This window comes from Sitophilus oryzae, unplaced genomic scaffold (genome assembly GCF_002938485.1).
Source record: "Sitophilus oryzae breed Bouriz unplaced genomic scaffold, Soryzae_2.0 scaffold_1744_pilon_pilon, whole genome shotgun sequence".
NCBI classification, from domain to species: Eukaryota; Metazoa; Arthropoda; class Insecta; order Coleoptera; family Curculionidae; genus Sitophilus; species Sitophilus oryzae.
Genome location: NW_022146440.1, coordinates 2,374,800 through 2,400,427, shown reverse-complemented (window position 1 = coordinate 2,400,427; position 25,628 = coordinate 2,374,800). Strand labels below are relative to the sequence as shown.

Here is a 25,628-nt window from a genome sequence, read left to right as displayed (position 1 = left end):
TTTGAACAATAAAAAACAAAACCAATAAAAGTTTATATATGCATTTTTAAAATACTACTAAGTAAAATATTATATTATTCTACATACATGAAGGTACACAATCCATGTTTCACTTTTCGCAAAAAAATATTGGAAACACAATAAAACCAAACGTCATTAGTAACGAAAATTTAAGTAATGACAGCCAGCATAACCATTTTGTCTTGCCAAAGCTAACTTTGGATCAACGTAACTAGAGAATACGGTGAAAATTTATAATAATTTTTTTTAGCTTATAGATAGATAGGTTGCCTTTCATTTCAAATATTAATTATGAGAATTCGCTCATTTCAGAATTTTAAATTTTGGCCACGAATTTGGAAAAAATCCCCTTTGTGTGACGGCCCTATAATTATTTAGACGACTGCCAATAACTGCCAGTGACTGTCAAGAAAATGTACATGTAATTCCAATAGTGAGACACCCCTCGGCAGAATCAGACTTTGTTGATATAAAAAAATCTTATTTTTTTACGGGAGGTATCACCGCACGAGGGATGGCACATGTTTTTTGAAAGACCGTGTGATAGACCCCCTATTTAAGGACACAAACATATACAAATCTTTCTACCCAAATCAATGTTTTTCATCACCTTATTAAAGATATATTATATTCCCCTTTCAAAATCTGACTCCATTGCATTGGAATTTATTCATGTATTTTACAATTATAGAAACACTAATTGTTACTTTAAATACTTATAAATATTATTGAAAACTAATATTTACCGAACTTAACGACTCTACACTAGGTACTCTACAGGACATCATAATTCAGTAATCGTAATTAAAGTACATGTACGCGCGTATACCAAGGGTATAACGGATAACGTATAAATGGACAAATAATTATAAATTGTTATATTCAAGGAGCTTGCAACAAATGAGAAAACATTACTATGTAAAAAAATTATCCGAAATCTATTCAATATGTCTAACAGCGCTTTCAGATGGGGCGGACCGTCCGCGTGTTTTTATATTAATGTGTTTATGTATATGGCCGTCACAGTTTAATATTCTGTGTGGTACTAAACTCATGGTACTTGCTCGAATTGTCCAATATGTACAGGGTGTTTCAAAAATGATGTGCCATCTCTCGTAGGGAGATTATCAAAGAAAGTATCAAGAGACAACAAAACAAAATATCAAAAGCCAACTTTTAATCGGCACTAAACAATCTACACAATTTTGCTAAGCAGAAAAAAAGTCAGTGGCGCAAAAGTTTTTTTTAGAAAAATATTCTAGTGATAACCCATATGCACGTCCATGGTAAATATGTCAACACTTTTTCAGAATTAAAATATGCCGCACTTATGTCTTAAGGCGGGCGGCCACTGCGAGCGAAACTAAACTAAGCCAAGGGAAGATAAGATTTGTAAAAATCAGCTCCCATACTTTTAAATACATCAGCGGCCACTTGAGCGAAACTAAACGAAAATATATGAACGAAGATTGAAATCGTAGTTTAGTTTCGCTCGTTTTAGTTCGTGACATGTTCCAGCGAATTTTTCGCAGCGATTAGTTCTATGACAGCAGAGATACAATACGAAAACGCAGCTAACTTAGCTGACTACTGAGCGAAAATCGTTCCCAGTGGCCGATGAAACTTATTTTCGTTTAGTTACCGTTTGTTTTTATATTCTTACCTTAATTTAGTTACGCTCGCAGTGGCCGCCTGCCTTTAAGGCGGGCGGCCACTGCGAGCGAAACTAAACTAAGCGAAGATAAGATTTGTAAAAATCAGCTTCCATACTTTTTAATGCGTCAGCGGCTACTTGACCGAAACAAACGAAAATATATGAACGAAGATTCGACTCGTAGTTTAGTTTCGCTAGGTTTAGTTCGTGACAGGTACCAGCGAATTTTTCGCAGCGATTAGTTCTATGACAGCAGAGATACAATACGAAAACTTAGCTGACTACTGAGCGAAAATCGTTCCTAGTGGAGTTCCCATTTAATTACCGTTTGTTTTCATATTCTTAGCTTAGTTTAGTTACGCTCGCAGTGGCCGCTCGCCTTTTTAAGCGGCGGTTACACTGGGCTGGTGTGCTAGCCGCTGGTTGCAGCTTGCAGCCTGCTGCTAATAGCTGCTACCAATCTGTTTCAATAGCCAATGTTTTGGGTTCACACACATTTTGAATATTAGCGCTGCAAATCGCAATAAAAATCAATATTTGCCAGTTTGTCATGTCTGTTCGAAAGGAATTTTATTATTTACCAGCAGCTACTTGTCAATTCGGATCACACAAGCCTATTGAAACGCTGGTAATAGCGAACTGAGGGTCACGTGATGCGCTGGCGGCTGGTAAAGTTCAACATGGGGCTACTCAGCCAGCTCGGCATAATTCGATTTATATCAATGTGTCAATATATAAATATAATAACAAATATAGTATCAAGTATAAATATCAAGTACGTTCACAAAATCTATTTTAGACTATTTGAGGATGTTTTTTAAATAATTTTTTTTTAAATATTTTTTCCAAATAAATAAAACAAAATAATAATAATTATTGACAATTATTGTAAAAAATTATTAGTATTTTCAGAATACCGACTTTGTTGCAATAGCTCCTAAAAAAACACATTCAAGATAAATGAATTGAGAAGCAGAAAACTATAATTAAAAATTTTGATTATTATTGGTTTATAATTAAAAAAAAAATAATTACATACCAATATTGGAAAAATGTTTAAACATTTTTATTTTTTTCTAGTATTTGAACTGTTATGAAAATAGGTGTAAAATCAAATTCTCTCTGAACAGTTTTCTTTCTTTCTACTTTTCGACATGGTCACGAACTTTTTACTAGATTTGATTGTATTGGTTGCGCGTGTATAAATAAAGAAAACTTATGCACCAACGCCGGTCACCTTTGTTGTGTTTTATCTTTTAAGTGCATTTGCTCTTTTGAATTTGGACAATTTACCGATAACTGAGGGAAAGTTAAATACCGTGGTGGTGTCTAAACGGTACTTACGAAATATTGGCAATTATCGCTTACCGGGTAGCTGGCTTTAGACAAAAGTTATTAATGTTTCAGTAGATCGTTAAACTAATTTTCAATTATCACCACTGAATGTAAAAGAAGATTTACAATAAATAAATATAAAGGGTGCGTCATAATGTATCTCTATGTAGTGAAGAGAGAAGAGACAGTTTTACACAGTACAATAATGTATATGTAGAATATAGAATGAGTGGAAGGAGGGTTAATCATTGCGACCTTGTGTCCCCATTACTTGAGTTATAACTCATCATACAGTCTATAACTCATCGCATAGCCATGCATCCCTTTGACCTGGTTCCGCCATCATAAGATTTAGGTTTTTAGTGAGGTCATGATACAATAAGGGTTAGGTTAGTTTGGTTTGGTTTAGATAAGATCCTTGGCGGTCGCAAATCTGTTCTCCGCGCGCATGACGTCACTCGGGTAGTAATTTTCTGTTAAGGTACGCGCACAGAGACCAGAGCCGCACGCGCCGCCTCGACCGAAGAAAAAAATTGTTTGTGTTACTTTCAATGAAGGTTGCACACTAGCCAGCGCCGCACGAATCGCATCGACGAAAATGCGGTCAGCATTGTTGGGCCAGAATGATTTTCGATAAATGCGGCTAGTGCTGCTGACGTGACACACAATTCCTTGTTCTAGGTAGGTAGCCGAAGAGGAGATTAGAAATTTAATATGCTAAGAAAGTTCACAAATTTTTTATGGCTCATATTGAAAAATTTTTAGTTCATCCTCAATTAAATATGGAAATAATGTGGATTTTTGCAAATATTCTGAACCTATATCTTTCGAGTCTTTCTCGTGATTTCTTCTTCTTCAATAGCAAGGAGCTTATAATTATTTCTTATTCGTTGTCATTCATTGTCGAGAAATATTAAAAAAACACGCTTATCAACGCAGACAGGACTCTGGAAGCGACTGATGAGAAATTCGATTGGCAAATACGGGCGTAGTAGGGGCAAAAAGGAACAAAATAGCGAATAACGCGGCGCATGCGGCGCGTTCGGTACGGCCATGTGTGCGCGACAAGAAAAAATAGGGCGATTCGTGCGGCACTGGTCAGTGTGCGCGTACCTTAAAGGGCCTGTCTTAAAATTGCGTTAGCAACCATTTAACTAGTAATAAGATTGAAAATATTATAAAAATTTGAAAACTGTCCTCGTTTGTCAACAAGTTTATAAAATTTAATATACAGGGTAAGTCTTAAATAAGTGCAAATATTTTCAGGGCTGGTTGATATCTCGATATAAGAAACATATCGTCTCATTACTGCCAAAAGTCACTAACTTACTTTTTATTACTTCCGAGAAAAATGCGTCTAAAGATGAATTGCATTGCATAAAGATGTTATAGTTAGTAACTATTCGGTATTAAAATAAAACATAAATAGCCAGAAATCGTAGTTAATGACTTTTGCAATCGATTCTCCACTTTGATTTTTTGATTTTGGTTGTTCGGAAAAATGTTAGTTAGTGACTTTTGGGAGCAATAGGACGATATTTTCTCTTTACGATTTTTTAAAAAAATCGAAAATAACCGAGTTATTTTACTTTGAAAAATTACAAAAAAAATATTTGTTAAAATTTTGAGAACTACTGGATCTTTTCTGGAATTTCTTTCTTGTAAATTTAATCTCCTACCTATGTTGCCATATTATTAACAAATTATGTTTTTTAACTAAAAACTAAAAAAAAAATATTTTTTCAAAAAATTACAAATTTTCAATATTTATTTTCGCGAAAAAAAAACTCATAATCGTGATTCTGAGGTCGAAATATACTACCCCTAAAAATATTTGCACTTACCCTGTATATTTGATAACTGTGATAAGGGTTGATTTCATTAAATTTTATCTTTAAGTAATTTCTCAACAGCCTGCATAATTTAAAATTTAAAATGAAATTATCTTTTTATAAAAAATAAGGAAATACGTAAAACTTTTTCTCAACAAATTTTCGAATAATTTATAATCATTTAAAAATATATTTTACTCAATATACTGGTATTGTTAATACAATTACCTTTGGTTACATTTATCATTATCTAGTCGTTACCTGTCTTGCAACTAGATATATCTAGAAATCACAATGTTTACGATTAGGTTGTAAAGTTTTCTGCCACATTTTATAACCTGTTTTATGAATGCAATTTAGAGAGATCACTTTATATTCAGAATTTAAAAAAATTTTATACCGCTGGGCCCAGCTTATGTTATTTTTTTACATGTATTTCTGAGAGGGGGAATCGGGAGGGATATGATCAGTTGAAAGTAGGATATTATTTTTTGTTAAATACGGTACTATGTCTATTGTCGCTAGGGTTAACATATTAATTAAAATTTCTCATCCAATAAATAACCATTTGAAATAATCCATTATACTTGCCTAAAAAGGGTAAGATGATTATAAACACAATTTCGATGCGGCGCGGCGCGGCGTCGCGTCGAATCGAGTCAGTGTTGCCAGAAAATTTCAAGCGAATTTCTTCACCAGAGAAAAACCTTCATATTCCTTCAACTTCACAAAAAATCAAGATCTTTTGAAAAATCACTAAATTTCCTGTTTTTTATAATTAGGAGAAAATTTTTAAAAACTTATTTCTGGTAATTTTTAGACACCGATGTATTTGAATAAACATTTTATTAAGAAAATAACACTATCAAAAATGCTGTGATAGATACTCGACAGCAGTATTATAAAGTATGTTTCAAAAAATGCATTGCTTACAATATGACTGCTTGAATGAACCGAGAATAATTAACTGCGACTTTGACTGATTTTGATGTTATTACAAATTTTGTTGCAAATATTATTCCTAATCTTAAATTGAAAACCGCGTTTCGCTAGCTACTGTAATTTTGGAGTTACGATTTTTTTTAATTTTTCCCCCTCCCATACCCCCTTATACCAACCCCCCACCCCCACCAAAAACTAATGGCCAGATTCTCGGGTGCCCCAGTATTTTTGTACCAAATTTGGTTAAAATGAATTCGGCAATTTGAATTCGTTATTTGGCAATTTGAATTCGTTAAGATATATTATTTTTCCAACTTACCTATCCGGAAGGTTTATGTTTCAAACAATCGCTTCAGGGGCGGATACAGAAATTTATTTTAGGGGGGGCCCAAATAAAAAATAATGCAAAATATGCCTTTTAGGGCGCCATTTTTAACCAAAAAGCCTAATATTTAACACAATTTACAGATTTTAGGGGGGGCCCGGGCCCCATGGGCCCCCCCTCTGTATCCGCCACTGAATCGCTTATACTATATGCAAAACGATAAGATGATGTCAATTTTGGCAGAAAAATACATTTGAAAAAAATACAAATTGGTTAGGTAAGTTGGTTATAAGGGTTATAGGTAAGTTAATTTGGTGATAGTGGAAAGGTATTTTGGTGATATATGAGATTACGAGCAGTTGTAAATAAAATGGCTGAAAATTTTTAAGTTTATAACAAAACAAGTATTTTACCTAGTAGAAATAATAATAATAATTTTTATTCTGAGTCGTTTGAAGACTGCTTATCACAACCGTCGCACATATAAAGATGTCTTCATCGTCAGGTCTGGTTTGACAATTTGTGTGATACGGGAAACAGCAAAAAGAGCACTGAACCTATAAGGCACCATTTTTAGCGTTCACATCTTCTCGATAGCTGATTCCGCAGACACCACAGTGCCAATCATAATTTTATTTAAAAGTCTGTGTCCTAACATTCACGTTTTGCACGCAAAATTGCTAAGAAAATGGCCGAATAACTTAAGCCCTGACAAGAGCAAATAATATTTTAAGCTCATTATTATTGTACCACATTAAAAAGTAGCATATTGCCTATGGGATAACACACGAACAAACTCTTACCTTTCAATAGTTCGCCAACTACAAATAAAATCAATTTATATCACAAAAATGATCAAACTGAATTTTGCCGGTACGAAGTAAACGTTTACGTTTAAACAAATGAACCGAAGCCCGCCGCAGACTATGCAGCATGGAGAGGATATTAGATAGACTTAACCGACACGTTTTAAAGCTTCCCACTGAATAGGCGAATTGCTGAAAAATTATTAAAGAACTATCACCAATTTACCTATACCACCAACATACCTTACTTTACCTACGTCGTTGGTATGGTCGGCTAAAAAGTATCTATTAATTTGTTGTTAAATGTAAAAATCTTTCGAATTGCGGACTTTTTGACAGCAAAATTGCTTTAAAATGCAAAAAATCTTTAATAACAGACATCCTTAACATCCACCTTTACAGTGAAAAAATAGATGTAGGTAAAACAATAAATACTCTCACTATATATTTTAGCAATTATTGTGCAAAACTGCCAGAAACCTTCATATTGTCTTCTTGAATAGAAATTCTTCAACCCGTCTATCGACGAAGTTTGACTATAAATTTTTCATATTGAAGGAAATCCTTCAATTCTGGCAACACTGGGTCGAGTATTCCATTCCAACTAAAAGGGACTTCGCGTCGACATTTCTGCCGACGCGACATTTCTGCCGACGCGACATCTGCCGGTTCGACACGTACACTTTTGATCACACAATTTTCACTAGTAATACCACTAGAGGTCAAATTATTTCCGGAATTTTTTTCGAGCTCATGAATATTTTGAAAATTATCCCGAAAATGAATTAATTATCGAAGACGAGGGATAATTTTCTAAAAATATTCATGAGCGAGAAAAAATGTCCAGATTTAATTTGACTTCGTGTGGTATTCGGTAAGAAAATTCCACACCAAATTGTGTTTGAAAATCAAATAATTAAAATGTATTTTTCGATTTTTGGTCGAATTGATTATTTAGTTACTATGATAACTAAGTGACACCCAAACCCATCCAAAACCTAAAAACTATTTCAGTTTTGAAGCTGTCAAGCGGCACGGCTTAAAAAAAATATTTCGCTTCGGTCATGAAAGCAAAGGAAATATTCGCCAGAAGATTAAGCAGTTAACACCCGCGAATACTAGGAAATCGAAGTCAAGCGTATGGAAGCAGTTTACAAACTTTCATCACAGCTTTATAATTGAAATGTATCAAAATTATCATGAAACAAATAAAAACCAGACTCTCAAAAAGATATTCTGTCATTATAAACAGTTATAAACGTCAAAAAATTTCCAGTATAATTCGCTGTTGGGTACCTACAAGGAAAAAATTTTCACTTATAATATCACAAGAGCTTAAATTATTTTCGGAAATTTTTTTGAGGGCACGAATATTTTGAAAATTATCCCGAGTCGAAGACGAGGGATAATTTTCCTAAAATATTCGTGCCCGAAAGAAAATTTCCAGGAATAATTTAAGCTTGCGTGGTATTCGGTAAGAAAAATTTCACACCTAAATTTGAAAAAAAATATTAATCCAACATGACATTTTAAAATAATTTCAATTTGTTAGGTTGGCCAAAGGTATTGATGTTTTGACATATTATAATGTTTTGTCATTTTTGTTTTGCGATTCTGTCATTAAGCTATTACTAGTTTTAAAACGTCTGTACGTAGAGTAAGAAGTGTATAGCGAAATGTCGCGATTTGGAAAAGTAAACCAACAAGTCATTAAAGAAGAAATTGAAAATATAAAACCAGATAACACCCGAAAATCAAAATCAAGTGTATATCCATCATATTTCGTTAAATAGAAAAATACCAGCTTTAGTTAAATAAAGGCGGCAGAACTATATTTTTAGAACATGGCAATTTCGAAGAAATTCATATGTAGGTATATCTAACATATTTCCTTAAATAAAAATATTACCAACCTTAGTTACATCAAATGCTAAAACTCAAATGGGTAATATTTCAATATATAGACATTGTAGTTCATTCACATTATGATTGTAGATCTTATGTTTACCTTTTCAACTGTCAAAAAATTTCCACTAAAGTTTCGTGGCGCCTCGAAAAAATTTCCGGAAATTTTTTCAGTTGCCATGGTAACTAGTCAACATTAAAGCATGTTATTGGTTGAAAAGTAGAGGTGTGAAATTTTCACTGAAATTTATCCGTTGCCATGGTGATTTGCCAAAAAACACGTTTTGATTGGTTAAAAGTTACAGGTGTGGAATTTTTATAAAAACCAAACTTTACAAGAAACCGCGCCAAGCCACTTACCCTGAACGTTAGATCAAAATACAATAAACAACATTTTCCACACAGAATCTGGATTCGCCATTGTTTATTAGCTTCAATCTACTGAGGTGTTCATTGACAACATAGTCACAAATTATCTACATAGTGTCCTGTTAAAAACCTTGTGACAATTCGAAGATTGTTTCTAATAAATCAAGAAAAACCTTTCATTTTGATTCATCTTGATAAATCAAGAAATTTGTTTGAGTGTTTTAGATCGTTAAAAGATTGCCATTCCAGGTTACGGATGGAGTCTATTTTTTTGAGTTCTGTTTTAAGTTAGTTTTCACTTGGGTTTGATATATTACCCATTTCTGTTTTAAGTTAGTTTTCACTTGGGAAGCAGAACGGTTCTGGTCCAGTTAGTGGAGAGTGTTCGCTCCTTTTCTAGCTAGATCATTTGCATTTTCATTACCTTATATCCGTTGGTGGGCACCCAGAGTAGAAGGACTTTATTTTCTTTGCTTAATTTCTTCAGTTTCTCTTGCCTTGTGGTATGTCACTTTTTGGGCGCTATTAAAGAACACGTTATTTAAGCGGTATAAATAGGATTATTAATTCATTTCTAACAATTTAAAAAATCTAAATTTAAGATTAAATTAGTAATTAATTTGTTTGATTCACTCTGTGTAACTTTCACCTTCACATACTTTTAAAACCTCTTGAAAAACTGATTAGATATGTTACAGCATTGTTATAGGGTCAATAAAAGATAAACAATAATTGAATTAGATTGGGATTTTATTTATTATACCTACTTTCTACAGAAAATAAACCTTTAAAGCAATCGGCTTATTTTTTTTATTTATTACTCTGAAGCCCATCTATAATTTATAATAACTGTTTTGTTTATAGGCTCGGTGCATTTCAGTTGATTTTAAAAATTCCGATCGCAGCGCTTGATACGGCAGGAATTAAAAGTTTTCGCTCTGTATTTCACGCAGTTCTGATTGATGAGTAGTTTAGTTTTTAATAGTGCAGTTATTGAAAGGACAAAACATTCAGGTACGAGGTTTGTGTGATGTAACGCTTTTTCGGGTAGTAAAAATTAAGTGAAAAAGAACCCGAACTGGGCGTCGCCTATTTATGTTGTGACAATTTCAAATGTTAATAAAATTGTCGAAAAAATGTTAACACGTAAAGGAGGGCGTAATTACGTGGTTGTTGGGTGTAATAACATTCAATAAATTAAATTTTCCGGACATTCAACTCTTCCGAAACAACATTTTATAGCTTCACAACTTCTCACACCGATTTTATCGAAAGCAAAAACGGATTCAAGAGAAGTGTCTAGCCCTAGAGGTCAACTATTAAGCTTGACCAATCAGGTTGGTTAGCGTGGTTATTTGGAGTGTGTTAATTCATTTGTGTTTGTCAAAAACTCTAACGTGATTGGTCGGGCTTAATAGTTGCCTGCTAGGGCTAGACACAAGTGGATTCAAGCACCTCGACGAAACAAGTGAGTAAACAAAGTGCCCATTACAAAAAATTAATAGGCATATACTACGCCTCGGCGAGGGTATACTTTCAGCATAGTACACACTCGCCGATGTGACCTGAGTCGCGACAGACGATTAAGGGTAAGTATATGGTTATACAGGGTGAGTCTTAAATAAGCGCAAATATTTTCAGGGGTGGTATATTTCGACCCCAGGAACACGTACCCCGTAGAACTGCCTGTTCACCGCAAATTTTCCCACGGTATAATTTCTTAATCTCTGATATTACCATAGTTACGGCTTTACTCTATGGTTACGGCACTAAAAGGAATGCAAATACAGAAAAAATCCGGTGGCTCTCAAAATTTAAAAAAAATAATTTTTTTTATTTTCAATCTTAAATAACTCGGTTATTTTGGACTTATCTGAAAGATGGTAAAGAGAAAATATGCTTCTTTTATCGAGATCTGCCAGCCCTGAATATATTTGCACTTATTTAAGACTCACCCTGTATATTGGTTAGGTTACCGTCCTTTTTTTGTCGCACCTCGGGTCGCCTCGGCGAGTGTGTACTTTCAGCATAAGCATAACAATTATACCTTCTGAAGTCCAAATATTTCCTTTTTTATTTTTATTTTTAGAATTTTCACAAATTATACCTATTTCCTAACACTTTTAGAACAATTATATAATACATTTTTCGTATACTCGCTATTTAAATCCGTGCATCTGTATATGCCAGTTGTTTACTATTTTCTCCGATGGTGGCAGCACCGGCGGAGAATGCACCAAGCCTATACAATATATTAACCACAAAAGCAACAAAACAAAATAAATCAAAATAGAAATATTACTGAGAAATATAAAATACACATTAAAAAAGCGAAATAATGTTACATAGAATAGAAGCCCGGCTGATTATTTATACCATAGTCCCTTCTAAACTAATAACCTTAACATATACAAGGCTAATAGTTACATAAACTTAGTTTCAATCATTAAATTAATATTATGTACTTGTAGTAAGAAGCCATTGAAAAGGTCAAACCGGTTTTAAACGAAGGGGTCAAGGCTAAACCTAGACAACAATAATTTTATTGGTATAGACCGCAAAACAACTTAGAAGTGTGATTTTTTAATTGTTGATAAAATTAAAGCATTTAAGATGATCAGATCCGTATTAAAAAAAATAAAGTTAATAATGTTTCCAGCAAAACGAAACGTGGCAAGTGATTTTTCACTTCACCAAAGTATGAAGCTAAAAAAGCTTCTTTGAGAACGTGTTTGTAGAATTTTTTCTATCAAAATAAACACTTAAAAAAATAAAACAAAAACCAGAAATTTTCCGTTTTCCGCCTTACCAAGAGACATTTTTTACTTAATCAATGACGGAAATGTACCTACATTTTTTTACTCAGTTGTTTTATACAGGTACGGACGAAAAGTTATTACTCTTCTAAACATGTTAAAAATATGTAGGAGGCGCCCTCTACAAGTAGGAGTCATACTGACATCGAAATCGAAAATTTTTCATGTCAAATAACACGCGGACACCAATTTTCATCAAATATTGACGTTACTTGAGGAATTATTTGAAATAATAATAATTAATAAATAACTATTAATAGAATTATTAAGAAGTTACTTGGAAAATGTGGAAATAAAAATGAAATTTCTACACCCTGTGTCTCCTAAAATATTTTAGGCTATAAATTTAGACGACCTTTTTTACGAATTTTTATCTGCAGAATATACTGCCGTACTTTCCCGAATACAATTTGGATCACCCTGTATATTAGAAGTGGTATTATCACTATCACGTTATATTAAAATTTGATACAAATACGTAGTGTTTAACCACCGAATAACACTCGGTGGTTTAACTACCTATAATAACCAGCTACATATCTAACTTGAAAGTTGAAACTAAAGAGTCTAATAAATGAATAGAAAAACCGATATTATGGATTAATACATTTCCTAAGAATTATTAAAGTATAGGAGTATTAAAAGGTAATTAAAATGTGGTATTCGAGATTTTAAACAAATAGGTAGATTAGATAGAAAAATATTTATTAGTTCCATGTATAATTCCATCTCCAATACAGGGTCCGGCAATAGTGCGTCGGGCTTCTAAACTCTGTAGCTTCTAAAATAAAGAACTTAAGAACTTTGTTTAAGTGAAAATCTAAAGTATGTTCTACTATCTATGCCAGGAAAATATTTTAACTTCTCTAAAAAGTGGCTCAAAAAAGTGTGAGTGGATCGGGATGAACTTTTTTAAACGGAACACCCTGTATATTATTCCATTTTTTGGCTTCCTTTTAGATCACTTTACATAATCCTAAGATATGAGCAAATATATTTCGATAGTTTCAGAGATATTAATAAATAAATAAAAAATATATATTTTTCAGCCTTTCTTAAAAAAATTATTAAAAATACAAAAACTGTCCTGAAATCAAAACTATGTAAGATATTTACTTTAGATAGTCTGTACTTACTTTGCTATAAATATGGTAGTCATATATCATACAGGATGTTCAAAATTTTACGCCACACTCTCTAAAATATAAAATAATTTTTCTTCGTTTTTTTAAATGGAACACCCTGTATATTATTTTTTCAATAGATGGAGAATTAAAAAATGAACATTTTTTGAATTTAGAGTATTTCAAAATTTTTAACGGTTTCGCAGATATTCGCGGTTTTATATTTCATATGGCATTTTCCATAGTAAATTTTTATCAAAGCCACACAACCAATGATTTTTCTCTCGTATTTTACCGTTGAGAGAGCCATATTAAATAATACTGCGTGTATCTGCGAAACCATTAAAAATTTTGAAATACTTTAAATATAAAAAAATTCATTATTTAATTCTCCATCTAATAAAAAAATAATATACAGGGTGTTCAATTTAAAAAAACAAAGAAAAATTATTTTATATTTTCGAAAGTTTGGCGTAGAATTTTGAACATCCTGTATGATTTAAGATTACGATGTTTATAGCAAAGTTAAGTATAAACCATCTAAAGTAAATACCTAATATAGTTTTGATTTCAGGACAATTCTTGTATTTGTAATATTTTTTTTAATGGAGGTTATATGCACCCATAAAATAACTCAGTTATTACTTACTACAATATCCATGTTAAGTAATAACTATGCATCTTAATACACATTAAATAATTACATAAAAATGTCAACAAATGTGAAATTAAAATGTTTAATTTGAATTGTATTGATTGATTTGAATTAATTGGTTTTAAAAAAAATATTCGATTTTTATCTGCAATCTGCATACATACTTATGGATTTTGCTGCCTCAACAGCTTTCTTTTTTACTCCTTTCAAAAGCAAATATCTTCTGCCCAGTAAATACTTTTTGGTAAAGATTTCACAGCATTTCTAAGTTTCATTTTCAACACCACATAGTTATCCTCTGTTATACTAAGTATTATAAGTCGTCATCTATTTCTTTTGTTTCCAATGCCTAGTATTTTCTCTTCAACTTGTCTCTGCCTTATTATACTTTTCAGTAAAACCAGAGTCAAATTCTTTTTCTCCTTAGTTCATTTACAATTTTTTTATTTTGTATATGGTTTGATTTTTTTTATTTGTTGTAGGTATGTCTGTTTTTTTTATATTTGAAATATTAAATTTCGGAACAGCAAAAAATGGAATGTTAAGTATGTAACAGAAATATTACGTATCTTTCCTTCCTTGTCAATGCAATTCAATCTTGCATTTCTTCTGCAAGTGTCGTTTAGTTGGCTCCATGTTGGCTCTATTTTTTATATGTACAGATTGTTAACTGGACAGTTACTTATAGGGGAACAGAATGGCAACACTGCCTATTGAGAACGCATGCAGTTATAGGGTTTTCTGCCGACGCGTCCCGTCGCGTCGTCTATCGACGAGCGGGCCGAGGTTGCCATATTTCAACCATAAAGCTCTTGCCGCGAGTAATAAACAAATTAACAACCTGTATAGTATATTTAGCAATATACGATACTCCTGACTGTGCCTGACTCATGTACTACAAAGAAAAGACTACATACTGCCTCTAACCGTCCATCGTCCAAGAAAAATGCGGACGTTCATACACTTGCCTTTGAATTTTTTTGGCATCCAGAATAAAGAGGTAAAAATATCAAAATTGTCCGTTTGATAAGAGACGCAGAACTTCTGGAGTATCTGAAGTTAGCCAGATCGATCCAGCCGTTCTCGAGCTTTATACAGGGTGTTTCAAAAAACATGTGCCATCTCTCGTGGGGAGATTCCTCACGTAAAAATAAGATTTATTTTTCATATCAACATAGGTCCGATTCTGCTTTATTTCGTAGCTGCAAGGTGTTAAAGTCTTAATAATTTTTGACTTATTATAATTTTCTTTAAAGTATTTTTAGTGGTTTGAATGAAAATTTGAGGGTAAAAGTTACTATAATTGCTACATATTTTAATGCTAAAAAAGTGTCGATAAATTCGTCAGGGACGTGCATATGGGTTATCACTGGAATATTTTTCAAAAAAAAAAAATGTGCGCCACTGACTTTTTTCTTTTGATATCAAAATTATGTAGGCCGTTTAATGCCAATTAAAAATTATCTCTTAATATTTTGTCGAATTCGCCCTCCTCCATGAGACGAACGCAATTTTATTAATCACAATTAATAAAATTAAAATAGAAATGAAATTAATAAATTATTTATTTTACCTAATTTATTATTAAATGTTATTACTATTAGTTATTATTACTATTAGTCCAACCAACAGTAATTTCAGTAGGTTAGTTTAAAAAATATGGTATTTAAGATAATTACAAAAAAACTAATTTTAAAAACGTTTCTGTAACTCTAAAACTATGCATTTCAGTACCCATGTTTATAGGAACTTTTTTTCATATTTTTTGTTGAGAAATCAACGAGTACTTATTAGCAAGTTAATGATATTAAATTTTTTAAGGTTGCTATTAGGCTTGGATCAAGGCAAATTAATAAAATTGCATTTATCTCATCAAGGAGGCCGAAACCAACAAATATCAAGAGACAACTTTTAATCGGCATTAAACTGCTTACACTATTTCGCTAACAAAAGAAAAAAAGTCAGTGGCGTACATGCTTTTTTTAGGAAAATATTCCAGTGATAACCCATATGCACGTCCCTGGTGAATATGGCGACACTTTCTTAGCCTTAAAATATGTCGCATTTATAGTAACTTTTACCTTCAAAATTTCATTCAAATCGCTAAAAGCACTTGGAAGAAAAGTATAATAAATCGAAAAAATATTAAGACTTTAACACTCTGTAGCTAGGAAACAAAGCAGAATCGGACCTATGTTGATAAGATAAAAAAATCATATTTTTACGTGATGAATCTCCCCACGAGAGATGGCACATGTTTTTTGAAACACCCTGTATATGAAATGAACATATAATATTGACTATGTAGTCATTTAAGGACTCATCTTGTAAGTATTTTTGCTTAAATTTAGAGAACCAATGGATCTCTCTGGGTTTTCTTTCTTGTAAATCTAATATACCAACTACCTATAATGCCATATTATCAAGATTTTTTTTAAATTAAAAACTAAAAATAAATCCAAACAAATTTTCTGGGGTGGAAATATACTACTCCTAAAAATATTTGCACTTATTTAAGATTCACCTTGTATATTGACGTATTATACAGGGTGGTCCGAATTGTATTCCGGAAACTTCGGCAGCATATTATGCAAATAAAAATTAGTAAAAAAGTTGGTATAAATGTATCTCCATCATTTTTATTTCGATTTTTTTCAAATAATTTAAGTAACGTCAATATTTGTATGAAAACTGGTCTTTACCAAAAGAAAATCGGTTGTAGGTTGAGTTGGAAAATATTTATACTAAAACGTATGTAAGGGTGGGTTTAGCTTTCACCCTTCCCGTACTTTTTCTTGATTTTTGAGAAAGTCAAATGTCGAAACACTTAGCAAACTAGAGATTCCCAAAATTTCATTCAAATCTGAATAACTAAACTATGTCCAATAAATTTATTTTGATTGCAAAAATACGTAGTAGTTTTCTTCCACGGAATATTATTGGGACTTTGGGACACTTTGTATATTAGACAAGATCCTATCACAGTGATACAGACATATTTCTAATTCTCTTTTATGGCGCATTCAAACCAAACTGAAACGTTTGAAAATCAGGAACACTTTATAATAACTTTATTAAATCGGAATAATTCAGATAAAACGAACGTTCGTGTTTTTCTGTAAAACATAGTCTCGACACTGTGTTATCTAAATCTCACCTTTGATTTAGGTGTATACAATCATTTTTATTGTTCAGTCAGACAGTGCCTACCGAAACTAGCTCTTTACATCTGCAGCCGTAAGTGACTGATATTTCTTTTGAATGATTGTTACTTAAATTATTTTTTATTATCATTTCTTTAAGTTTATTTAGCCTTTGATGTATACGCGCTATTAGGAAAACTAAAAACTGGTGTTTCTTAATTATATTTCTCAGAACACATATATTTTACTGTTTTTATTGATTCCTTATCAATATTTTTCTACATTACAATGAACAAGAATTAATTTTATTTGGTTTCTTTAAAACAAAAATTAACAGAAAATGCTAATTATTTTGACACTATAAAGTAATACATTAAAAAATAGAAAGAAATTTTTTAAAAATATATATTTGCAAATTTATTAACATTTATTTTTCAAAAATAATTTATAATAAATTAATAATTATCCGCGTAATAATAGTCAATTAAAACAGTTTTAAATCTTCCAATTAATTTTCGATAAATTGTCCGACAATTATCAATAGTAACAATGATGGGGGACATGGAAGGAGCCTCCACGATTGCAATAGTGTATCAAAATTAGTAAACAAAAAATACTATTGTTGGCGTCCCCTGGAAACGTCTTCTTTTAGACGGCCAATCCTTCCACCACCGGACCGAAGTGTACGAACCAACATGAGAAATAATCATCAAGGGTTCTTCTCAGAACCGACAAAACTTAAGAGAGTTTGTTGGGTTTTGGGAGGGGAGCCAGGGTCGCAGGGGGGGCCCTAGGGTTGCCACCTGTTAAATTATAAAAAAAATGTTTAAATTGAATGTTGAGGGGGGTTAATATCGCAACCTTACTTATTGTGTGTTCCCCTTTCTTGAGTTATAACGAGTTATATCGAGTTATAACTTATCATACCAGTCTCAGGCCTTTGACAAAAGCCAGTATCTGAGACGGCTCCATAGAAGCCAGCTCTCCATCTTCGCCATTAGCTGTACCAAAGTTTATAGCACGAACGATTGACGTTTCGGCGCACTCAGTGATAAGGTGTTCTGGTGTGTTCGCATTTTCCCTACAGAATCTGCATTCGCTGTTGTTTTTCAGCTTCAATTTACTGAGGTGTTGGTTGAGGAGACAGTGTCATGTTAGAAACCTCGTGATAATCCGAAGATTGTTTTTACTTAATTCAAGAAAAATCCTTGATTTTTGCCGGCCGCAACCGCAAGTTCTGAGGAACTTTTTCGAGTGTCTTAGACCGTTTTGGAGGATTCCCAGGTTACGGATGGAGTCTTCTAGGTTCTTCATTTCCGCTTTAAGTTCGTTTCCTCTTGGAAAGTTGGAAAGCAGAACGATTCTGGTGCAGTTGTGTGTTCAATCCTATTCTAGCTGGATCGTTTGCTTTTTCATTGCCTTCTATCCCTTGGTAAGCGGGCACCCAGAGTAGAAGGGCTTTATTTTCTTTGCCTAATTTGTTCAGTTTCTCTAGGCATTTGTTCAGCTTCTCTAGGATAATTCTATTGGTTATTTCCTGTTTTCGATAGTTCCTATGTAAGATATATTGTACGCATCTTTCGATAGTGCAGATTTCTGCCTGAAGGATGCTGGGGTAGGTGCCCATTAGTTCGGAGTATTTAGTTTTCGGGTCAAATACTCCTATCCCTGTCCCTGCTTTGGTTTTGGAAGCATCAGTATACCACGTGGAAGCGATTAGATAAAGTTAATAAAAAAAAGTCGAAAAATATGTTTAACAGATCACATATAAACCACTACCTAGATTCATATTACATGCTATGAATTATTAATTAAAAAGCTTGGTCTCAACGGATAGGGAACCCCCGCTTCCATGGACCGCACGCGCCTTCGTTATGGTATGGTCAAGTATGGTCTTTTACATGCTGAGCAAATATTTATCTCTTCCAATCCTTTTATTTTGCTGAATACTACAGTGAGGTGTTTATCAAAGATGTAAATTTTTGGTATGTCATCCACTGGGAGTGGGAGAAGTGGAATTTTCTTTTTGACGGTGTTCCAAGCCCCTGACCTGAAAATTTTCCCAGTACTGTTTCCGTCAGTGACTATTCTAATCATTGTCGCATTGGCATAACTACCGACGACAATATGCAGGGATGTTAGGTCTAAAATGACCTCCATTGCTGCTGTCAGACATGTTCTCATGGCACCTGTGATGCAGATACATGCCAGTCTCTGTACTTTGCACAGGTTTTGCCTTGCTGTACGTTGCTCTAGTTTTGTATACCAAGCAACTGCTCCATAGGTAATAATGGGTCATGGTATACATCATGGTATACATCCATGGACCGCACGCGCCTTCGTTATGGTATGGTCAAGTATGGTCTTTTACATGCTGAGCAAATATTTATCTCTTCCAATCCTTTTTTTTTTGCTGAATACTACAGTGAGGTGTTTATCAAAGTTGTAAATTCTTGGTATGTCATCCACTGGCAGTTGGAGGAGTCGAATTTTCTTTTTGAGGATGTTCGAAGCCCCTAACCTAAAAATTCTCCTATAGTACTGAATCTGTCAATAACCATTCTAATCATTAATCATCAAGTAAATACCCTTAATTTCTAATGTATAAGATAAAAGTCATTTACAACTTACAACCATTCCCCGTCCTTGGTCTTTTGGTCCTTTTAATACTTGACTTGTGTTTATTTGACTGTTATTATATGAAGTTTTTTACTTCTTTTTGAATGTTTTCTCTGATATTTTAGCTTGGGCCTGAAAATAAGATGGGCCTGAAAATAAGACGGTGAAGACTTCACCGTCTCGAACCCCACCCCCTATTTGTAAAAAAAAATAATATATTATTTTATATATAAGATTGTGAGTATTTTTGATTCCCTCATTTTGGGGAGGATATTCGTTAAATTTAGATTGGTGTAGATTTTTATTTTGATTAGTATTATTCATATCTTTTGAGATAGTTTTATTTAATACTACATATTATCTTATTTATAAATTTCTTCTTTGGATGGGTAATTACCCCATTATACCTCTCTTATGCGCTCCAGTCTAATGCCATGTTAAAATGTATGACTTTGTGCATCAATATCTCAATATCTAGGTTCAAGAAAATTCTCAAAAGAAATCGACGTGCCTACAGGGTAGGGGAGGTACTAGAAAATACACTGTAAATTTCAAGTAGGTATATCGTATTTTCAAAATCCCCGTATACCTCTTTAACTATCAAGATAATCTTGATTTTAACTGTTTTTGATATCACAATATCACAGTAATCATAGCTTTATTCAGGTATCAATTAAATTATTTATAATTGTCATGTGTTGAGCTATAACCTAAGTAGTATACTAATAATATAATCACTAATAATGTTATTCCCTTTTTACTTATTTATTTTTTCATATTCATATTGCACAGACCATACTTTTAATTTTTTTTTGAAATTACATTTTTTATTTTTTTGTGATTTTTGTGAATTATTGTTATAAAGATCTCAAAAATATAAATCGTCTTTTATTATAGTATGTATAGAAAAATGCCTTTAATTACAGAAAAGTAATAAAGAAATTAACTACAATTTGGTTTTCCGGGGGCCATAAACATCGCACCACATATGCACGCTAGACATAGAAAATTGTCAGTATTTACAATAGTATCAAAACTAATTTTACAACAATCTCAACAAATGATGTATATCATCATTTATTTTATTATAACATAGAGACTTCACGCGTACTAAAATTTGCACGCATAACTGAATAAACAAAAAATACAGGTTCATCTTTGTTCGACATATAACTGTTTGATAATATTAATGCTTTAGAACAATAAACAATGTTATATTAATTTTTGAAATATATATTCCAAATGTATGTGTATTACATTAGAATAATTTTGAAAAAGAGAAAAAATTAAGTGGATTTGACGTCTATGTGTGTGAATTTTAAAAATCAACAGATTACCAAAAAATAAAACTATTACAATTATACAGAAAAAAAAAACGTATAAATGACATATAGTGATGACCAAATGCAAAACCATGACTGCCTTGTTTTTAGTCTTTGTCTTACTAAATAAAATACTCTTGCAAGTCTTGCATTTTTTTAATAGATTTTTACTAGATGCACTTGCTACATTGAAAACCTTTAAATAAACAGTATATATTTTTGGTAATTTAATGCAAATAAAACTTTAAATGATTATTTTAGAATTATGTCCTAAAATGCTTAGTTTCGGAGATACAGGATGTGGAAGTTTAATTTTTATTTCGATTGTTTTCATATAATTTCTGAAGTACCGTCAATATTTGGACACAAATTGGTTTTTGACATGAGAAATTTGATTTTGATGTCAATATGACTGCTGTTTGTAGGGGGCACCACCTACATAGGTTTTAATCTTTGAGTTTTAACTGTTTTGAAGAGTAATAACTTTTCGTCCGTACCTGTATAAACTATCGAGTGAAAAAATATACATTTCCGTGATTTTTTAAAAATCGCTGCGAGCAACCGTTCTTAAGGATGTTTAGAATGGAAATAGTCAATACATGTCATTATTGACAATAAATAAACATATTGAGTAGATAGTTATTTGATTGAATAAATTATTAATTTGGGAACTTTTTATTTTTTTAAAATTAATCATAAATTTTTCTTCGAAAAAATGATGATAACACGAAGTATTTTTTACTTTATTTCTTAGATAATTATATTCTGAATAGAATGACATATCACAAATATGTCAACTATTGACATTTTTAATTTAAAAAAATTGAGTTTTAAATTAGTTTTATTTTTTGAGTGCTATGTTAAATCCACTAATTTTTAATCAAGAATCCTTGGAAAAATAGATTTGATCGTCTAATGTTTTTCGTGAAAATCACATTTTTAATCATAACTCAATCTTTTCAATAGTCATTTTGGGTGAAACAGGAAGTGACTGAAAATGATTGAATACGTCAATCAATCCTGAGTTATGGCATGTACTAACACAATCATACCAACTTTCAGTATTTTATCGGAAAAAATCTGCAATTAACCCTATAACTGTTGAAGCCACTTTTGAAGAACACCCGGTATACAACATATGTTGAAAACTATTTTATTAGCTATAAACTGTAAAGTATATCTATAATTTCTTTTTTTCAGATGGCTACTAAGTTTTTTAAAGGTCTGACACGTCGAAAAACTGATTCCGATGGATCTGGAAGTGAGATGGCGAGGTGTTTAAACCTCTTGGACTTGACAGCTCTAGGTGTAGGATCTACTCTAGGTACTATTTAATTTTTAAAAATAGAATTATTTTATTATTGGTAGTTGGTAGGTACTGCAACAAGCGAACTGTTCATTCAACCAGCAGCGGCTCGTGAGTTCTTAATGAGGGTGGGCACAGTCACCACATGAAAAAAACTTATCTACTATTTATGGTACCATAAAGTCTATCTTTCTATGTTGTTGTTTTCATCGAGGTTTTCATTCTAGAAATGACATTATTTGATCGTATAAAATAATCTAAGGTAAAAAGTATAAGGTAAAAATATCATCATGCACTCAATTCTACAGGATGTTTCAAAAAACATGTGCCATCTCTCGTGGGGAGATTCCTCACGTAAAAATAAGATTTATTTTTTATATCAATACAGGTGTGATTCTGCTTTGCATTGCTTCATTTTTTTGCACTTTTTTTCGTAGCTACAGGCCGGTTAAAGCACAGTTTTACTAAAAAGCATATTAAATTGTGAGATATTGAAAGCGTAGATAAATAACGATGGGAAAAAAATATCAGAAAATATTTTTTGCATTCTTCATTATTGTACTGGAAATATAATTTTATCTCTCAATAATTTATAATCTCTTCTATTTCTTAATATCCAATCAGCAATATATGTCTTAACCAGCTGTTTAGTAACATTTTGTAATAATTGAAATTTTAACCATACAGTATTGGAATGCAGTTCCAATACTATATGGGTTTGAAAGTTGTAGACAACGATGAATGATGAAATTAAATGACTGAAATATCGAAAAGGACTAAGAAGCATTTTATTTTAATATACATTACATAGTGATACGAAGTACACAGGGCAACCAAGATAGGGTGGACTATTGCGGACTATTATTGGACTAATTATTATACATAATAATTATTATTTACTACTTATCAATAATTCTAAACACGTCTTGTATTCTCATGTTTTTAAGAGCTATGCCTGCAACCTATAATGAATATATTTTCCAATTTTTAATTCATGTCTTTACAGAAAGCTGTGATTTAGAAGATTCAAAACACTATACCTATACACAGGGTTGCCCATTAGTCTGAGGGAGCAGTAGCGTAGCGTAGGCCCCGCAGCACCCGCAACGGCGGGGGAGCCTCGTGATATTGGGGGCCTCGCAGGGGCATCACATTTTATTTACTAAATACATATATATGTGAACAGCGTCCCCTAAAATTTCCAAAAATAAAAGGGAAAAATGAAAAATAACTTGATTTAATTTTTAAGCTACATTGTTACCTTAATAATGTAGTATATTTTAATTTTAAACACATATTTTTTAGCCAAGTAAAACCTACATAAAGCTATATTATGTTTTTTAGTGTGTTTTTTTTATTTTAATTTAAGGGCCCCAAAAAATCTTGCGGGGGGGGCTCACAATTGAAGTTACGCTACTGTGAGGGAGCCTCAATATCGTTGTTGTTGACGAAGGTTTGAAAATAGTTTTATATAAATGTTGCATGGTATATAAATGGGCACATCCTAAAAAAAATGTTGTATAGGGTGCCTAAAAACAAAGTAATTATAAAGTTGTAAGCAGGGCCGTTTTATTCATTAGGCAAGATAAGCAGCTGCCTAGGGCGGCAGGCGGATGGGGGGCGGAATTTTTTTAATGAAAACAACTCGGAAAACAGTTTGAAAATAAAACATACTGCCACAATATTATATTAATTTTGAATTATTAAAATCAAATATGTATTAAATATTTTTTAACATCAATTAGTGGACATAGATTTTTATAAGAAAAGAAGATTCGAACAACTTTGACAAAGAAATATCATGGAAAAACCCTTCTATATTTTATAATTTTTAGCTTAACATTATTATTTTACATTTTTGTGTATTTTTATTGTCACTAATTAGTGTTACAAAGCTGTTTTTATGGAGTTAACATTAGTTTTTACATTAATCCCTTCAAAATAAAAATATAGGTAGTACAAAAAAATTGCAACAAATGGGGAAATATTTTATAATTTAGTTAATGAAAAAACTGTTTCTACCGATTTTCTTCGGCACGTTCAAAATTTCATTATTAAACATCTACAATGATATACTAATCATGATGGACTAAATAGCCAAAAAAGTGAAAGACAAAAATTTGATTTAGGATCTATTTATCAAGTTTCTTAAATATACAGAGACTTCAAAAATATGACACATTTTCAATTAATTTACGCAAATAAAAATAATAAATTGATTTTTTCGTATGAATGACACAAGTGAATCCAATAAATTATATTCCAATGCAGTAATTTTACTTTACTGTCCCGCAATCAATTCAAAAATATATATGAATTTTTAGTTTCAAAGTTATTAAATCACTGTAAGAAAATACATATGGATATTCAAGTAAAGTGGGCTTTTTGCATTTGCCTGACAGTTATTCCATAACATGTTATATCAATTTTTCAAAAAAAGCATAATTTTTTTTTAAACTCTATGAAATATTTCCATTTATTGACAATATTACGTACATATAACAAATTTTACTTGAATTTTTATTAGTTGAAGGGGGCGGCAAAATAAATGGGGCCTAGGGTTCCAAATCACCTTAACGCGGCCCTGGTTGTAAGTTTTGTTAAACAGTACCCCCAACTTTCTGTGCGGAATTATTCTTGAATATATTATATTCAGCATGAAATTCTGCATATAGTATAGTATACTATTTTTATTTGAAGCCCTATGCTGTGTTATTATACGGCCCTATGATATAATTAGCTTTCAAATGACGATTCGATGAACGATGAACATCGATTCTTGAATTCTCGAACAATGTTCATCGAAGAATTGATGAACGATGAGCATAGGTTCTTTGCTTATTTTTATTAAAGAATAAGTCTTCATAAATTGGTAATTAAAGGACAACATTATTTTTATTTTTAGGTCTTGGAGTGTACGTATTGGCCGGATCTGTCGCCAAAACCGTCGCCGGACCCGCAGTTTGTTTATCCTTTCTAGTTGCGGCAGTCGCCAGCGCTTTCGCAGGTTAGTAACCTTTTAATTCATATTAATGCGGCACCCATATATTAATTAGAGATTAAGAAAGAGAAACGAATGAATAATGGGTTTAAAATCTTTTAAATTTATACGACCTAGACAACACTTATTTTTTACTGACGTAAACTAGATTAGAATCTAATAACCAGTTTTTTCTTAATAAACTGATAACGGTATTAAATCTGAAATGTCCTCTGAAATAAAATGTTAAAAAAATTGTTAACTAAAGAGGGTATGAACGTATATAGTATGCGGTAACTCAAAATATTTTGGCATCTTGAATTTTGGGTGTATAAAGGATGGCGCCTCTCATACGCCGCGGAGGCTCGAAGGAGAACGACAGTTTGTATTGAAATTTCATTTTGTGAGCATATATGTAGGTTAATTCAGAGCACTTTTTGAAAATATAGAGAGTTATACAGGGTGTCCCCAAAA

At 32.2% G+C, this 25,628-nt stretch overlaps 1 protein-coding gene across 3 annotated transcripts in view; it reads left to right on the top strand.

Annotated features, from left to right (window-relative positions):
* LOC115881874 (cationic amino acid transporter 3-like) overlaps positions 1 to 25,628 on the top strand; it is a 64,229-nt gene that overhangs the window by 11,626 nt on the left and 26,975 nt on the right. For 2 of the 3 annotated variants that reach the window (XM_030899579.1, XM_030899580.1), the window contains exons 2-3: positions 22,069 to 22,192; positions 25,080 to 25,181. In XM_030899579.1, the coding sequence (XP_030755439.1) occupies positions 22,069 to 22,192; positions 25,080 to 25,181 (226 nt within the window). Of the gene's footprint in view, positions 1 to 16,911; positions 17,022 to 22,068; positions 22,193 to 25,079; positions 25,182 to 25,628 lie in introns of those variants that run through there. The other variant, XM_030899578.1, reaches the window with a different exon arrangement.